Below are 16,725 nucleotides of genomic sequence, written 5' to 3'. Positions count from 1 at the left end.
AATACCTGGAGATGCAGTTTATGTCATCTACCTTGTATTTGTGGAAAATTAAAGAGTGAAGACCCTATTTACAAATGAAAAGAAACAAGAGAGGAATCACAGTACCTACAAAATATGGAAAAAAATTGTGTTTTCTACTTTTGCTTCAGACAAATGTCTCCTATTGGCAGCTAATTTAATATTGAGAAAAGGGGCAGGAAAATCTGCTTCAGTTCTTTGAGACAAAGTTGCTGATTTTGTTAACGGGACTTGTACTCCTTCTCAATTGCTTGTTTTTCTTTGGAATATTTCCTGTGTTTTGGATAAGTTAGTGAGGTCTGAGAATATTTTGTTTTGCCTTATTTTGCTGAACAACTTGTGCTCAAACTTCATGCAACTTCACTGAAAAATGCTATGTAGTATAGGCGCTTGAGAGTTTTCTATCCCACAAAAAATATATCTTAGGAATACAATTCTTCGTAGTATCTCTAGTAATACTCCTTGTTAGGCCTCCTTTGGTTGAATGGTTTTAGTAATTCATTATCTTCATTCAAGCTTGAGTCACTGTAAGATGCTTTCTATAAAGTAGATCAATATTATGGATGTGATGTTCTGGTGCTTGTAAGTATTGATAGGACTTGCAGAAAGTACCTTCATCCTATTTGTGTCAAGAAGATAAACTTTTAATGATTTTTGATTAAAAATGTTTAATTATAAGTGAAATACAGCTATGAAAGATGAAGTTTTAATTAAGTGTTCAAGCTTAGAGCCTTTCAGGATTTAACCCATTTTTCTGTTTGCATTATAATTTCTTTGTGAAGATGTGTATAAACTGTGAAATCTGATTGAAAACAGGATATATGATAGCAAATCATACTGTAGTCATATTTAGTTGTAAAATAGACTGCGGAAAACTTAAAATTAAGAATTAGCTTTATTTTGTGTAACTAGTGTAATGAGAAATGTCTAGGATGTTGATAACAGTCCATATCTGGGAAGCAAAGGATTTTGTCTATGGCATTTATCCAAGTATTGCATTCTGACTCTTACTACTTTTTTTCTTTTTAATTTCGTTTTCAGATCTTGAGTCAGATGACTGTGCATCCATATACATCTTTAATGTAGAGCAGCCATCATCCTCTGTCAATCAGCCAATTTGTATTCCTCGCCATGGACTGCAGTCTCACTCCTCTCCTACAAGATTTCAGAGTCACAAGAACTATGAAGGCACTTGCGAGGTACCAGAATCCAAGTACAGTCCACTAGGTGGACCCAAACCCTTCGAGTGCCCCAGCATTCAAATCACATCGATTTCACCCAACTGTCACCAGGGGATTGAGGCCAATGAAGATGAATTGCACACAAATGGAACAGAAAATGAGTATATGGAAAGGCCTTCACGGGACCATCTCTATCTTCCTCTTGAGCCATCGTATAGGGAATCATCCCTTAGTCCGAGCCCTGCCAGCAGCATTTCGTCCAGGAGTTGGTTTTCAGATGCTTCCTCTTGTGAATCCATTTCCCATGTTTATGATGATGTAGACTCAGAGCTAAATGAAGCAGCTGCTCGATTTACCCTTGGCTCTCCTTTGGCATCACCTGGTGGTTCTCCGAGAGGTCCCAGTGATGAATCGTGGCAGCAGCCTTATGGGTTTGGGCATGCCTTGTCACCCAGACAGTCTCCCTGTCATTCTCCTAGAACTAGTATTACAGATGAAAATTGGCTGAGCCCTAGACCAACATCAAGGCCTTCATCAAGACCTACATCCCCCTGCGGAAAGCGCCGACACTCCAGTGCTGAGATTTGCTATGCTGGTTCTCTCTCTCCTCACCATTCTCCAACTCCATCACCTGGCCATTCTCCCAGAGGAAGCGTAACAGAAGACACGTGGCTAAACACTTCCATTCATAACGTACAAGGCCTTAACTCTGGGCTTTCACCATTTCAGTGTTGTACAGAGACTGATATTCCTCTTAAAACCAGAAAGACCTCAGAGGATCAGACTGCCACTTTATCTGGAAAAATAGATATTTGTCCTGAAGAGCAAGGTAACTTGTCATCATCCCTTGAAACTGCAGTGGATGACTGCTCTGGCTCTCAGCACACCTTGAAAAAAGACTTGCCCGGAGACCAATTTCTTTCGGTTCCTTCGCACTTTACTTGGAACAAGCCGAAGCCTGGTCACACTCCTATATTCCGGTGAGTGATTAGAAAGTGACTCCTTCCTGGCTTTCCCCTCCTTTGCATCTGGGGTTTTTTCAAATTCCATTGCCATCTGTTAGTAATAGGTGTTCAATCTGTTTCTAGAATCTTTTCATTTGATGTAAAACAATGATGACTGTTTTAACTTATTTGTGTATGTTGGAATTGTATTATATTTGTGTAGGATACTAAGCAGTCCTAACTTGGCATTTTTGTTAGCTTGCATGCTAACATTGTTCATAAAAGGTGGGCACTACTGTAGGGTTAGATGTCATGAACATACAGGCATGGGCTGTGGATCTGTGGTTCTGTGGGATGAACAAAGTGGTTTGAAACATGAACAGCTCATACCTGTTTCCTCTTGTGCAGGGAACTGAGTACAACTGATTGAAAAGAAATGTTAGTGTTTTCATTAAAAAGTAAACATATTTTTTTCAAATGTCAGGCTTTATTTAGAAGCAGGAACTGAAGAATTTCTGTAAATATAAGATGGGCAAACGGACAGAAGACAATGAAGACTACACCTATACACAGGGAAGCCACATAAACCACCTATTAAGCTAGGTGCATTTGCTGCCAAAAATGTCAGCTGACTATTGAATTGGTGGAAATGGCTGCACTGGCAGCTGTATCCTCGTTGAAATGCTGAATTACTTAGCAGTTGTAGCCTGTTCCACAGGGGCTATGGCAGAATGCATCTTCAGTAGGTAAAACCTTCCATTCTGTCATATAGTAATTTGTAATTTTGATTCTTATAAACCTAAGTTGACCCTTACATTTTATAAATTAAAATGAAATGCAAGAAGATCCTCTGCTTCTAAATAGTTGATGATGGTGACCAAAAGCGAGTATATTAGTTATCATAAAGAATTATGTCATCACTGTTTATGTATTTATTCCATAATGTATGTACAATTGTATTAATTATAGTATAAATTACAATATATAGTAAAAACAGTACTTTTTAATGTCTTGATTGTGTTGTCAAGCACAAAGTAGTGCATGAAGTAAACAGCAGTATTATTGATTCCAAGCAGATAAAATAAGTACACACCCAGCTGCAATAACTGACCCCTGGACAAAGGGGAGTGATTTGCCTTACATGTTCTGTGGTGTGAAATGTGTAGGTAGCACCTTCTGCTCTGAATGCTCTCTAAAGTTTTGTAAATCTGTTATCTATTTTATCTATCAGGCCTTGCCATGTTTTCCTTCATTCTTCTGTTTTCACTAAGTGTGCAATGCTTAAGAAAATCTAAAAATGTGTAAGATGCTTTTGAGCATTAGTCATATTTCACATGCCATCCAAACTGGTTTGTTTGATGACAGCTTGTTATTTGGTCACAGAAACTCATAATCTGCCAGTAGTGGCATATGAAAAATGTCTGTGTATTACGTGCCCCAAGTCCCATTTCTGCTTCTTGTCAAAGACAAGTGTAGGCAAGGGCTTGGGCAGGACCACTGCAGCAATTCCTTCCTACAAGTGAAAGAACTAGGCAGCAACTTCTGTACAGGAGTCATGGAGGTGTCTGCTGATGATGTCACTCACCAGGTATGATGGCAGACTGAGTTGGTCATTTTACAGAATATTATTCAGCACTTAACTTGGTAATTTTATTTATTACATGGTTACTCTTGTCGCTGTTGAAGATACCTCTTTCTTTCATCACCAGCCTCCTCACAGGGTGATGGGTAAGACATGGTGGTAGATAGTGTTTTACTTGAGAAGACTGTTTCTTTTGTTTGAATCCTTCTCTTGGAAGTCTAAAGAATAGAGAGGAATAGAATTATGTCCTATTTTTACCATAAGTATATTGGGTCTTCGGTCTTAATTTTAAGAACTGCACTCGCATTGAAAGATTTCTATAGACAAAGTTAGTCTGCCAAGTATTTATCACCTTTTTCTGATAAATAGAAATAACACCAGCTATTCTACTAGCAAAACTTTAAAATAAAAGTGTTTGCAAATTACTGACTTTGAAGATAAGAACCCACTTAAATGAGACAAGCAAAGGAACTTTGAACCTTTTAGGTTTTTAATAAGCAACGCTATCACTGTAATGTTTACACACTAATAATGAATCCAGGGAAATTCAGGTAGTGTTTAGTGCAGGACCTTAGTGCTGTACCTGTTCTTCATCTCTCTGCTTTGCTCTGGGATGATGGAACAGAGATTTCCACATGGCAGTTCACTGTACCAGTGCTCTTGACAGCAGTGTGAACTGTTCTGCTAGGAGCAGAATGGTATTTTGAATGTAAACAGTATTAACAAAGTCTATTGATAGGCCACTGTGGAAACTGGAATGGCCCCAACTTCTTAACTTCAGAATTTCTCCATCAGGGAGAACATGGCTTTGTTCTAGGCAGTGAAGAGCAGCCACAGCAGTATCTTGGCTCTGCAAGAGATCTTGAAAACCATAGTACTGGATCATAGTTATGATTTGATATTCTCAGGGGGTTGCTGTCTTGCAACACTGACTTGTCACAGAATACGCTGTGGGTTTATCTCTGCAAAAACTTGGGATGAGGAAAAAATGTGGAATAGCCATTGTATGGTCAGCCATTTCTCTTTTGAAATGTCAGGAGGAGCTTTAAGTGGAAAATTATTTTTGCTACAACTAAAAATTAATAAAAGTATCTCTCTAAGAAGATCTGGGAATCTCAACCAGTGAACTTTCACAACTATCTGGAGATAATACAGGGTATCTTTGAAAGGTTGCTACTAGAATTAGTGGCTACAAGGAGATAGAAACATTTTCATACAGAGTGGCTAAAATGACTTTTTTTATCAGTTGCACCTGTGTTCAAAAACAGTGCTACAAGTAGAAGGTGATTGTTTTTAGCTGAATTATGTTAATGAGTCCCATAGGCCTTTATTCTTCCTTCTGTCCCACACATGCTGCTCTGGGGCCACAGTCAAAGCAAACAAGCAGTCCTGTTTCTGCCCCAAGCTTCTTCCTATGGCAGAGGGGCAGAGTCAGCCCATGAGCTGTGCCCTGCCTTATGGACGTGTTTGGCTGTTCTTTTACTGAACATCAGTTGTTTCCTCATCAGTCAGTTCTGTTTTGGAGATAATGGTTGCAGAGGAGAAGGTATCTGTTAGATTATTATTGACAAAATCAATGAAGTGATACCTTCAAATGCTGTTGCTTCTGCTGAGAATGCTGCCAACGGGTTCTTTCTTTAGCTCTGAGTTCCCTTTAATAGCTGCTGTTCTCCAAAGTCTTTAGTCTTGATGTGATATATGTTAGAAATCTGTGCCGCTAAAAGGGTAGGTAAACATTGGTTTGAGGTTCTTCCATGTTATTTCTATTACTGTATTTTGTTCTTCTTCCCTGGAGTGACTTTGCTACTGTATGTAAGGGTGTGTCTGTGGACAAGCTGAACACAACTTAGGTGTCTTTGTTGCCTGCTGCAGTAAGTCTTTATGCTTAGATAGATCAAGTAGCTTTTTAAAACTTAGGGTGATCACATTTAATGATAGTTAACAAAATGCAGTGCTTGCCAAAGGAAAGCAAAAACAGCAAGCTGAAAGACAGTGCAGAGTTAAAACTTAATGACTGTCAGATTGAGTTTACACTGTTCCCTCTAAACCACATTTGAATTTGCTTGCTGATATACTTAAGGTTAAAAAGTGAATATAAAGGCATTATAGAGTAGCTCTGGTAGCATGGTGCTGGGGATCATAGTGTACCTTTCTTTTGTTCAGGTGTTGGAAATAAGAAATTCCATTCTAGTTCAAGATTTTAATGTACCAGCAAAAGTGTGATTTTTCACATAACAATTTTAAGCTGATAGTTATTCTTATTTGATTACCATTTGTTAGGGAAGTGACATCATTGTGTTTTACAGTGAAGGCTTTGTGCTGTGCCAGATGGCACCGTTAGTTTAACCTCATGTCCTTATCTTGATTGCAGCACATCTTCATTGCCACCTCTCGACTGGCCTTTACCAAGCCATTATGGGCAGTGTGAGCTGAAAATAGAAGTCCAGCCTAAAACTCACCACAGAGCTCACTATGAAACAGAAGGAAGCAGAGGAGCAGTAAAAGCATCTACTGGAGGACACCCTGTAGTAAAGGTAAGAAGTCTGGCTTTCTGGAATAGAAGGTATTTTTTTAACTACAGTTACTGATATTTACAATGCTGTGAATTGTTATCTTTTGTGAAGCTTATAGCTTTTCCTGGGCAAGATTTTCTCCCTTAAATATAATGTTAATTATTTTGAAAACACTGACCAATAAAACCAGTTATTCTTGAGTTCAGAATAAGATGTGAGGTCCTGGTAAATTAGACTTGGTTTTGGCATTATACTCTCTTTGAAGAGAAAGATATGTGGGTTTGGTCTTGTTGGAATAACTGTGCACAAGATGTGATGTGCTGCTCTCTGACTTGGAGTGTTCAGGTGTGTACACAAATATCTTGCTCTGTGCTGGGGAGACTTCTGGGTTGCTTAGGGATAGTCACTGATGTGTCCTTTAATATCCATGGTGTCAGCTGGCTCACACAGCTGGGATGGGAACCCACCCTCATTCACTGAACATGGGGCAAATGGTGCTGAGAAACTGTGGGTATCCTTAAGATACCTTGTTTTATATTTGCCACATCCTTAGGTGAAAGCAGTGTCTCTTCACTTACCTCAATACTGCTTAATGGTCTTTGTCTTAATTCCAAGCCAGGTTAAGACAAAATATAATGGCTTGTCTATAAGTCAAATCAGACAACAGTTACAAAATTTTTATAACACAAAGACGGGAGAAAAATCTGATTGCATGAAGGTTGCAGCAGGTTTTGTCTTTTCCTCCAAATCCAGGATATTTCATGTTCTTTTCCAATTAAGTCAGTGTTTCATTCTTAAATCTTTTGCTACAGTCTATACATTAAAAATGTATTTTATATATTTATCCTCTTCCATAGTCGAAAGTAACTCATTACTATTGGAGACCAGATGCAAAGTGCTGATAGGATTGGCATAATCCATCCCCATTCTTTCTCCTACTCTTACTGTAGTATAAACATGTTATCACTTTTTCTCCTTATAGTTTATTCCTCCTCTTTGGCAAGTGAATTGTGTCACACTCTGTATTTACATCATTACGTTTCATCTATATCAATGAAGATATACTAGCAGAGTTTAAGTGTCTTGGATGAGCTGCTGTTATTAGCAGATTTGTCTCAGCAACCTCCACTTCCAGGCTCTTCATCTGATGAATTTCTTCAGTCTGACTCCTAATCATATTCTTTGGGCTGCTTATCACTGTTTCTTCTCTGTTAGCTTACCTTGAACTTTTTCATTACACCTTTTTTCATCTTCAAGACTTTGCATCATTCCTTTCTCTCCCTCTAAAAAGGGTTGGTTATCTGCATCCCATCTTCTTTCTCAATTGAATGTCTTTCCTTGTTCTTCCATTGCAATTCTTAAGCTGAGCTCTTCATCCAGCTTTTGTGTTCCCTGCAAAGTTGCTTGGTGTTTTTCTTCTCATAATCCTGTGGCCTAACCAACTGCAACTTTCTCCTTTTGTCAGACCTACAGGGTTTCTTAGCGCAGTAGAGGCAAAGGTCAGGTGCTTCTTAGGGAAGTGTGTGCTGCAAAGTAGGGGGAAATTTGTGGATGCCTGGAGTAGGCTGGGATTGGAAAGCTGGCAAGACATGTTCCTTCATGTGGAGTAGTGTGTTGCTTTAGTCAGTGGAGGACAAGTAGACACAACTTCCACATGCCAAGGTGCTCTTGGTGGAATTTAACACATCATTAATGAGGACAGAAACCTGAGATATTTTAGCTGACAAAATAAATCTTTCCTGAACTGCTGTGAACCGCATTCAATATTGTTTAATTTCTTTTCTCTGGATGCTTATGTCTTGCTCTAATATTTGCATTAAAGGAATTTATGCTGATATTTGCAAGATTTGACAAATATGTAGGCTTTCTTTTGCTTACAGAACTAGATGCTTCTAAGCTTCAGTACTGGATGCTTCTAACTGCAGTAAAGCAAAATAGAAGAAACATCTCTAGTGGGTTACTTACACCAATGATTTTAAAAGTATTTATTTGCATTGAAATTGTGAAATACCTTGCTATATGAGAATGCTGTCTTAAAAATGAGGATGGCATTTATGTGTTTGACAGTCTTAGGCTTCAACACATGCGTTGTACTATGCCTGTCTAAATTAAAATGAATGCAAATGCAAATTAATATTCAACTTTGCAACTTGGTCTCTTCCAGCTGGACTGCAAATTAATAGTTGTGTTTGATAGGAGATAGGAAGCTGTTATGAAACAAAGCACTGATTTGTATTTACTTTTTACTTACTGCGTGGAAAAACAGCATGGGAAAGGTCAAATTTGGAAAAGGTAATACTAATATCTGTAAGCAGGTGAATATTACTTTCATATAAACTGAAATGTTTTCCAGTACTTCTGGAAGTTTATTCCAGAAATCCACATCACAACATGCATTACTACTTCTTTCTGACTTTTCTTTTTGATGCTCTTAGCTTTAGAGCAGTCACTTCATGTGTGTGATCATTGCAGTAAAGTACTCCACATTTTCCTGTGTGAAATAACTGTGTTTTCCAGTGTCAAAGATGAGAAAGGAGCTGGGTAAAGAGAATAGAATCCTTTAATTGGAACAGACATACAGCGGTTGTCAAGTCCAATTGCCATGTCTTTGGGTGCCTGAAGGCCTCTGTGCTTTTCCTTCTTACACAACTGGTTTTGCTTTTGAACATTATTTTATAGAAAGCTGGAGTATTTAATCTCCAAGCTGTGAAACCTCTGTAGTGCTGCATATGCACTTAATGCATTATTTAAAATAAAGATTTTTAAGATAGTACATGGCTTCAAGCCTTTAATGTATTAGTGCATGTCATTAATCTATTGCTAATACTGTACCACACCTGTTGCTAGGACACTAAGCTTCTGACAAATTTGGCATCATCTGTTGTGAGTACATTTAATCAGCTTATTTCCAAATGGGAGGAAATTAAATAAGTGGAGCATCATGCTTTGCTTTGTATATCTCTTAACTTTAAGAAAGCTAATTCTATAATGATGTTCACTTGTTTTTTGTTTTTTTTTAATGCTAAATGTTCTAAGTAGCAGAAACCTTTCATTTTAAGCTCTGCTTTCTTGGAAGTATGTTCCAGCTAATCCTTGTCATCTAGAACAGTTTCTTTTACCTTGGTAGAGAATCTGCATGATAATGCTGACAGTTTTCACAGGGAAGGAATAAATAATATAGCAGAAGGGTTTGCAAGGAGAAAGGTGGCATGTTGAGCTTTTGTCATCCAAATGATGTGGAAATTTTGTAGTGCATTGCCAGGAGACAGCCTCTGAGCACTCCCTAATTTTACCATTCTAATTCATAGGTTAGAGTCTGCAATTCACCCATCTAAGAGCCTTTTAAACAAGTAGCTGTCACATTTTATCCAACTCTAAATGAACAGTCATCATTGCTTGAATTTCCACCCTTCCCACGGATACAAATAAAATAATGTTTGCACTTAGAATTTGCTAGAATGAGCTTTTACTTCTGTCTGAACTAGTAGGGTTCTTCATGAGACTTCACTTGGATAATGCTTATGATCAAAAACAGAAAAGCCTTTTAGAGCAGGCAGGCACCTGATAAGAATCTCTTTGGGTTAGTTTGGGGGGTTTTATGCTTGTATCTTAGTTTTCTAATCTAAAATGAACTTCTGTTTTTTAAATAACAAACTTGTTTTATGTATTGTGTTCCTGTTACTCATGTAATTTTCTGCAATTTTCTGAGCTTGAGGATTTTAAATTAATAACATCTTTTGGTAGTAAATCATAAAGGCTGTGTTGTGCACAAGAAGTAGTATTTCCTTTTATCTTTTGTCCTATTGCTAAGGTGGTGTCTGTGCTGGTCATCTTGTAACCATACAGAGTGATGTACTCAGGGACTCTGGGCTGCTCCTTAGCACACTTTCCTTCAGTGTGCAAGGAGGGTCTGTCCTGGGGCCACTGTGGGAGTCAGGTGTAGGCATGAACTGTGATGGGTAATTGGTTCTACAACTGATGGTGTATCTGCAGCAGACACTGTATAGATTCCACTCACACCCTGTGTATGCAAGATAGATTTGGAGTGGTGGAAGCTGTTAAGAATTTGCCTGAACCAGAAGTGTCTTTTTCCTATACTGCAAAGTGCTTAAGGATAGAATCATTCTGTTCCTCCGCCATAAGCAGGATTATTCCTGTAGCAGATTCACAGTAACAGAGGAGGGGATGCATTGTGGAATCCATATGGAAAACTCAGCAGTTCTGCAGCTAAAAAAAAGATGTAAGATCAAAAATCAAAGCAATATTAAATAAAAGTCAGTTTATTTAGATGCCTACACACTGCTCCTTACTGACAAGCAGTATTCTGTGTGAGGTTTCATGAGATTTGTAAGAGAGGGACTCTGTGTCAGCTCTGTTTAAAGTGACTGCAGAGCTTGAAGTCATGATAAGCGCTGTAGTGGATGATAATTGAGCAAAAGTAAACTCACTTTGAACTGCTTTGAAAGTTCTGAGACAGGAATGTGTTCTCAAAAAGCCTGTCAAACTCTGCCTGAGTCCTGATGGAAGAAACTGCAACCAACAAGAGAGGATCTATCCAGGCAATGTCAGATGATCTGATAAAAATAAATTAACAAAGCGTTGTCTAAAGGAGTGTATGTTTCCTGGCCTGTAATTCTGTTGCTGTCACCTTTTCCCAGCTGTCCCCTGTGGCTAATGCATGTAACTACTTGAATATTAGGTATAATATTGGTATTCTCCCTCTTCTCTATGTCCAGTAAACAGCACTCTTTTTCTGTGTTTTGCAACCCTTCCCATTCTTCCTGCCTTCCACTCTCTAATTTTCATTTTTGTCTTGAATTTTTTCCTGGTTTGTCCCTCACCAGAAGGCAGGCTGTATCCCAGCTCTAGTTGCCTACTGTTGATTGGTGACAGCAACCTGCCAATAAATGTAAAAGGCAGAAGGTAAATCTCAGCCTGTGTGAACTGTGTAATGGGCTGTTCTGGCAAAAAGCATTGACCTTTGGATGAGTTTCTAAAACTATGTCTCTTTCAACAACAGTTTGATTTAGGCATCTTCTGCTTCAGAATCCCAAAAACAGATAGCGAAAATGATGCCTGTACTCAGTCTAGAAAATGCAGTAATTGGTGTGAAAACCAATAAAAGTCATCTGCTTTTTGTATCATTAGTTTATTAAATTTTTCTTTTTACTGCATATTATGTGGGAATAACCTCTTCCTATCCCAGCAATGCTTTTCCAAAAACTCTCCATAGCATAATCAGCATTTGGAGTTGGTATTTCAGGAATAGCACCTTTTTTTTTCCAAGAGTGTGGTAGAGCCAAGTGCAGATGGATGGTTTGATGGCAGATTACATGGGACTAGCAATTCTGCACTGTGTTAGCCTAATACTATTTTAGCTATTAGATTATATCCTTTTTTGCATAATGTAAAATGGGACAGGACTAAAACACCTCAAAAAATGCCTGAAGTCAGTATTTAAAACACTTTCAATCCTGTCTGCAAGCAGTGAGTGTGTAAAAGTGTGAGATTTTAGAAATAGAAATCGAAGTTTTTAAACCTTGAAGAATGTTCTGTTCATGTGTAAACACATGGTACCATGACCAATAATGAACTGATATTTGCCATTGCTCTTTTGCTTTAGTCCTTTGCAGGTTCTGTTTGTTTTTGTGACGACCTTTAAAATGCTTTTGATTGGACTTGTGCCCCTACCTAATAGTTTAGTAAAGTTTGTTCCTTTTATCTGTCACTATTTTTTTTCACAATTGCAAAGGTCTGTACTATTTTAAAGTCTTGAAGTCAGTCTACTCAATAAGTTTATTTAACAAAACACAAAGGAAGACTTGTCTGATGTGTTTGCTTTTCCCTCTCTGTTGATGGAAAGGTGCACCAAATAATCAAGCCACAGAAAATAGTACTGCATGTCAGGAAGGGATTGAAATAGATGTTTTGGTTCAATGTATTGAACTTTAAAATCAAACATTTAACTTCTAATGACATTATAACCTCTGTAGAATCAGAATGAAATTATTAAAAAAAATCCAACATGCTGTTAAGACTTTCTGTGCCAGTGATTGGAATATTGCATGATAGATCTGAACAGAGTTTCCTTCCATCAGTTTCTGCAGTCTCTTTTAAATAGTCCACTGGAGATTATGGGTCAGCACTCACTGCACCTCTGCAAAGCTGCAAGGGATGAGGTCAAATACTGAGGTAATTTTGACTTTCAGTAGCTTCCCTGAGCTCTGCTTTCTTCATTTCATGCTCGTGGTTTGCTTCAAGTTTTTCAAAACTCAGCTGTTGATAAATTCACAATAAATTGTATCACTGGCATTAGTCATGGTGTCTTTTGTTTTAAATTATGTTCGTCTTCATGCCCTTGGATCCTTGTCATCCCTTACTTGTCATCCAAAGTCATGGCTGATGGATGTGCTGTTCAGCTTGGCATGTAGCCCTTCAGCTTTTAAACCCAGCAATCCTCACAGTTCTTTAGGACAGCTGCTGCACACCACTCAAAAGGGAAAGTCTTGTAGAGAAATGTCTCCAGAAAAAAAGTTCTGTTGATCAAAGCCGTGCACTGGTGCCTCTGATACCACTGTCCAAAAGATTCCAGGCTTGTGGGTCATGTCTTCGTTTTCTCAGAGGATAAAACATTTAGATGGTTCTGTTTTTTCTTTAAATAATTTCTTTTTTAAAGAAATTGTATTTTACTTTTGAAGTGGACTGAAAATTAAGCAGTGACGGTTCTTTTCCTTTAGGATTGTTTAGGTTTCATAGTGAACTGTGCCATATTTTGCTCAGTCTTCCAAAGTAAGAGGGAGAAGTAGCTGATTCATAAGAACAGCTCTTTATTTTCACCCTCTACAATGGAGCCTGCATTCTTCTTTTTTGTCCTCCTTACCTTGTCACTCTGGGGGTGTTCTAAGGAATACAGAAGTCACTGAAATGCGTCCAGCTGCTGTGAGTCTGTCAAGGGGGAAATAAGGATTTACAAGCTGCTTTTCATATCAAGGTGTTGAAAAGCCTTGGAAATCTCCATCTGAAGTAAATGCTTAGTAACTGCTTGTGGGTCTTTACAGAGATGATTTTCCTTCCCTGTTCTTCACATTTGAGCTGAGGATTTCTGTATAGATACTGGTGCATTTGGTGAAGATAGATTGTGAACTTTAGGAACTTGATTATGTCAAACTTGCATTGTATTTCAAGACTATGCCCTATTTTTAGGGAGGCCTAGTTGTATGTAAAAGCTTTCTTTCTAATCAGCCTACTTCACCAATCCAGTAATGCCCTAAGCAGTAATTAATTGTGCAAAGACAAAGGAGTACTGAAATCTTCATCTGCAATTAGCAAGCAAAAACAAGGCACATAAAACATGAGTATTAAACCCCAATGAAAGTTTGATTAAGCATGGCAATTTCCTAATAAATGCTGGAAAGTTTTGCAGGAAAAATGCTTTAAAAATACAATTAAATAGGTTTTGACACCATCAGAATGTTGTTGGTATCATAATATACTTGATAGCTGAGCATAAAACCTAACTGATGAAATTATCTTTCCCCTACCACCAGCACCCCATACACACCCAGTTCCATGTTTTCTCTTAAGTTCTAAGACTGAAACTGTAGGTGTATGGAATGCTGACATTATTTCTGGATTCAGTGACACTATTAGGTATTTGGGGTTTTGGATACTTTGGTTCAAAAACCCAGACTATTTCCAAGTATACTAGTGATGTCTGTAAGTACCTGGTTACTGTGAAGTGTCTATTTCCTGATGGATATTTTTCCCAAGCTTTGTTGTATGTCTTAAGAAATGACACTTTTATACTTAAATAGAGATTGGTAAGACTTGCTTGCAACAATACATGGCAAATATGGACAGAACCTTCTTCATTTAAAAAAAGGTGGAATGAAGAGGTAAAAAATTCTAGTATTAGAGACTTAAAGGAGTCTTCTCACAAGCTTTTCAAGTTGCTTTTTTTCTTTAGATCAGAGCATGGAACCAATGATATGTGAGCCAGCTATGGTCCAAATATAATCCCCATGAAATCTGGAAAAATGCTAATTTATTTTTTCCAGGTTGTTACCTCTAAAATAAAGTGACCTCTTTGTTTTTCTCAGCAAGGAAAGGTTTTCACCACTGCCACAAAATTCCAAGTTTAAATAGTGCTGTCTTCAGTGATCAAATTAATCCATATAGTCTCTAGCGTGACACATTTTTAAAGGATTTTCCATGTGTGCATTAAGAGCATAGGAGTGTTTTTGTTGCAGAAAATACAGCTTCTTGATGATCCAAAACTCTCTCATTAAGTGCTGCCTTTGTAGTTGCTTGGTAAAAGCTCTGAACTCGCAGTGCCATGCAGGGGTTTCCTGTGTGCAGTGTAGTAATACACTGGAACTGCTTTGGCGTGAAGCCCTTGTGGCTTATCCTGTAGTGACCTTCAGTCTTTAGCCTTCCAGCTTTAGTTTAACTTACGCAGGCACTGACCTTTGCTATGGAAACGATATAGAAACACAAAAACAACTTGGCTGAGTTTCCTCGGCAGAGCAGTGGGTGGTGTATCAGGATTCTGTTACAGGAGAGGGTTTCTAGAGGTCACTAGTGACACAGTGCAGTAACTTACTGCTTGTCTGCAGCACACTGTTTGCTGCTCCTGGGAAAGTGCTATATCTTTTTTTAAAGTAAAATTAGCAATTTTTTGTTTGTAGTGAGCAGCTCTAATACTGCACATTAATGGAGTAAGTGCTGGAAGGTGTACCTGAAAGCCTTCCTAAGGCTCAACCAGTAGTTCAGGTTACTGTTCCTCTGTAAGTGACCCATGACTGAATCTTGAGCACACTGATACTGTAGTGCCTTACCATAATGCTTCTTCATGGTGCTGATTCTGCAGCACTTGCCAGTAAGCTGTAAAATGCTGTTTATTTAAATACCTGTGGTCTGTAAAAACACACTGTGTTCTTATTTGTGTATATTCTTTACTAAGGTGAACTAGAGGTACAGATACCATGGCTTCATTATGTATTTGAACAAAATATAGTATTTTTTCTCTCAAGTTAATTAAGTACTTATTTTCGTTGAAAAACAATTAGCAGGTTGGGGTTTTTACTGATTTAAATGTTTGGACTGTTCAACGTATAGAATTGTGCATGAAGCAGACAAGGTGGTAAGAAGGCATCACCATGCTGCCAGTGACATTAAGGACGATCAATATTTTTTTGAATGAGAGCAAAACTGTATTTAAAAGAAATGCATTTTAAATGCTTAAATAAATAATTTTTCCTGATTTGAAATTGATTTGGGGGAGTAATTCTCCTTCATTATTCACAAGGTAGGTTTTGCATCAATAATGGCAAGTCAGCCTGGAGCTGCCAGCTTGCTTATTACACAAGATTTAAGGGGGAAATGTTCATTCTAAAGCGTAGATTTGTATAATAAAAGTTGGGGTTTTTCTATCCACAATCCCTCCAGCTGTGCTTGAGTTTCACTAGCACATCAGGCTGTCTGGTTAGCATGCTCAGCCTGCTGAGCTTACTGGCTTTTGGCTGTGGCTGTTGGGGGCACAGGGACACTGCTGTTGAGGCTGGGATGTTTCCTTTAATGAAGCCCCGTTGGTGCAGTCAGGCCCTGAATTACACTCTGTGCCGGAGTACATGGGGGTTATTCTTCCTTTCCCATTCCCTGGCTTACTTTATTGCCACAGGTATTGCACACGTTGGTTATATTTTTTCCTTTACTTTTGGGGGGAGGGGGTGTTTCTCTTTTTACTTGACCTTGAATAAAATTGTCTGCAATACCAAATATATATTTTTAAGTCTCTGCTACCTTGCTAGAGTATATGGCCATATAGTATATGGCCGTCTCCTGGGCAATACCAGTGTGACTGCTGGCATGGGGGATGTTTTACTTCCCTAAACTGAGCTCCTGCTCTGTCTTCTGTAGAAGATGGTCTTCATGCGCTGTAGAGAGACCAGCTTAGTTTTACAAGTATCCTCCACCCTTCCTTATCTCTGGTATCACCAGTATCTCTAGGACTGCTGTGTACATGTCCATTGTTCAGCATGGGGAAGATTAGCCTTAATTGGAAATTAGCTTTGTCACAGTGACCGCATTTGGAAGTCAGTCAAATTTTTGAATAGGTCTGGCTTGTAATTTTTATAATTCCCAGTATTAGAGTGAACACATTTAACTAACGTCACATTTAGGCTGTATTCCATTGTGTTAAGATTTAATTTTAACTCTGAGGAAAATGGATGGTGGAGTCACAGTGTTGAGAACTTTTGACAAGATGGCTGCTGTAACACTAAACTAATGTGTCCTAATTTTCTTTAAACTCCTAAAATAATTCAGACTGATTAAAAAAAAATCAATTATTCATTTGGTATTTAATGAAAAAGACACGTTTGGAAAGACACTGGAGTCCTGCATCAAGCATAAAAAGGAACTTATGCATGTGTATATATTTAATTGGTGTAACAGTCCCTGTGATGCCGTGTGATGGCAACAGTAAG

At 38.2% G+C, this 16,725-nt stretch overlaps 1 protein-coding gene across 1 annotated transcript in view; it reads left to right on the top strand.

Annotated features, from left to right (window-relative positions):
* The window catches only part of NFATC3 (nuclear factor of activated T cells 3), a gene marked incomplete at its 3' end in the record, with an annotated part of 48,525 nt that overhangs the window by 14,638 nt on the left and 17,162 nt on the right, over positions 1 to 16,725 (top strand). The window contains 2 exon segments of the mRNA XM_084215443.1: positions 1,060 to 2,179; positions 6,097 to 6,259. Of these exon segments, the coding sequence (XP_084071569.1) occupies positions 1,060 to 2,179; positions 6,097 to 6,259 (1,283 nt within the window).

Source organism: Fringilla coelebs (assembly GCF_963513975.1).
Source record: "Fringilla coelebs genome assembly, chromosome: 14".
NCBI lineage: Eukaryota > Metazoa > Chordata > Aves > Passeriformes > Fringillidae > Fringilla > Fringilla coelebs.
Note: the sequence above shows the minus strand (reverse complement) of the source record. Positions and strands in the feature narration are given on the sequence as shown.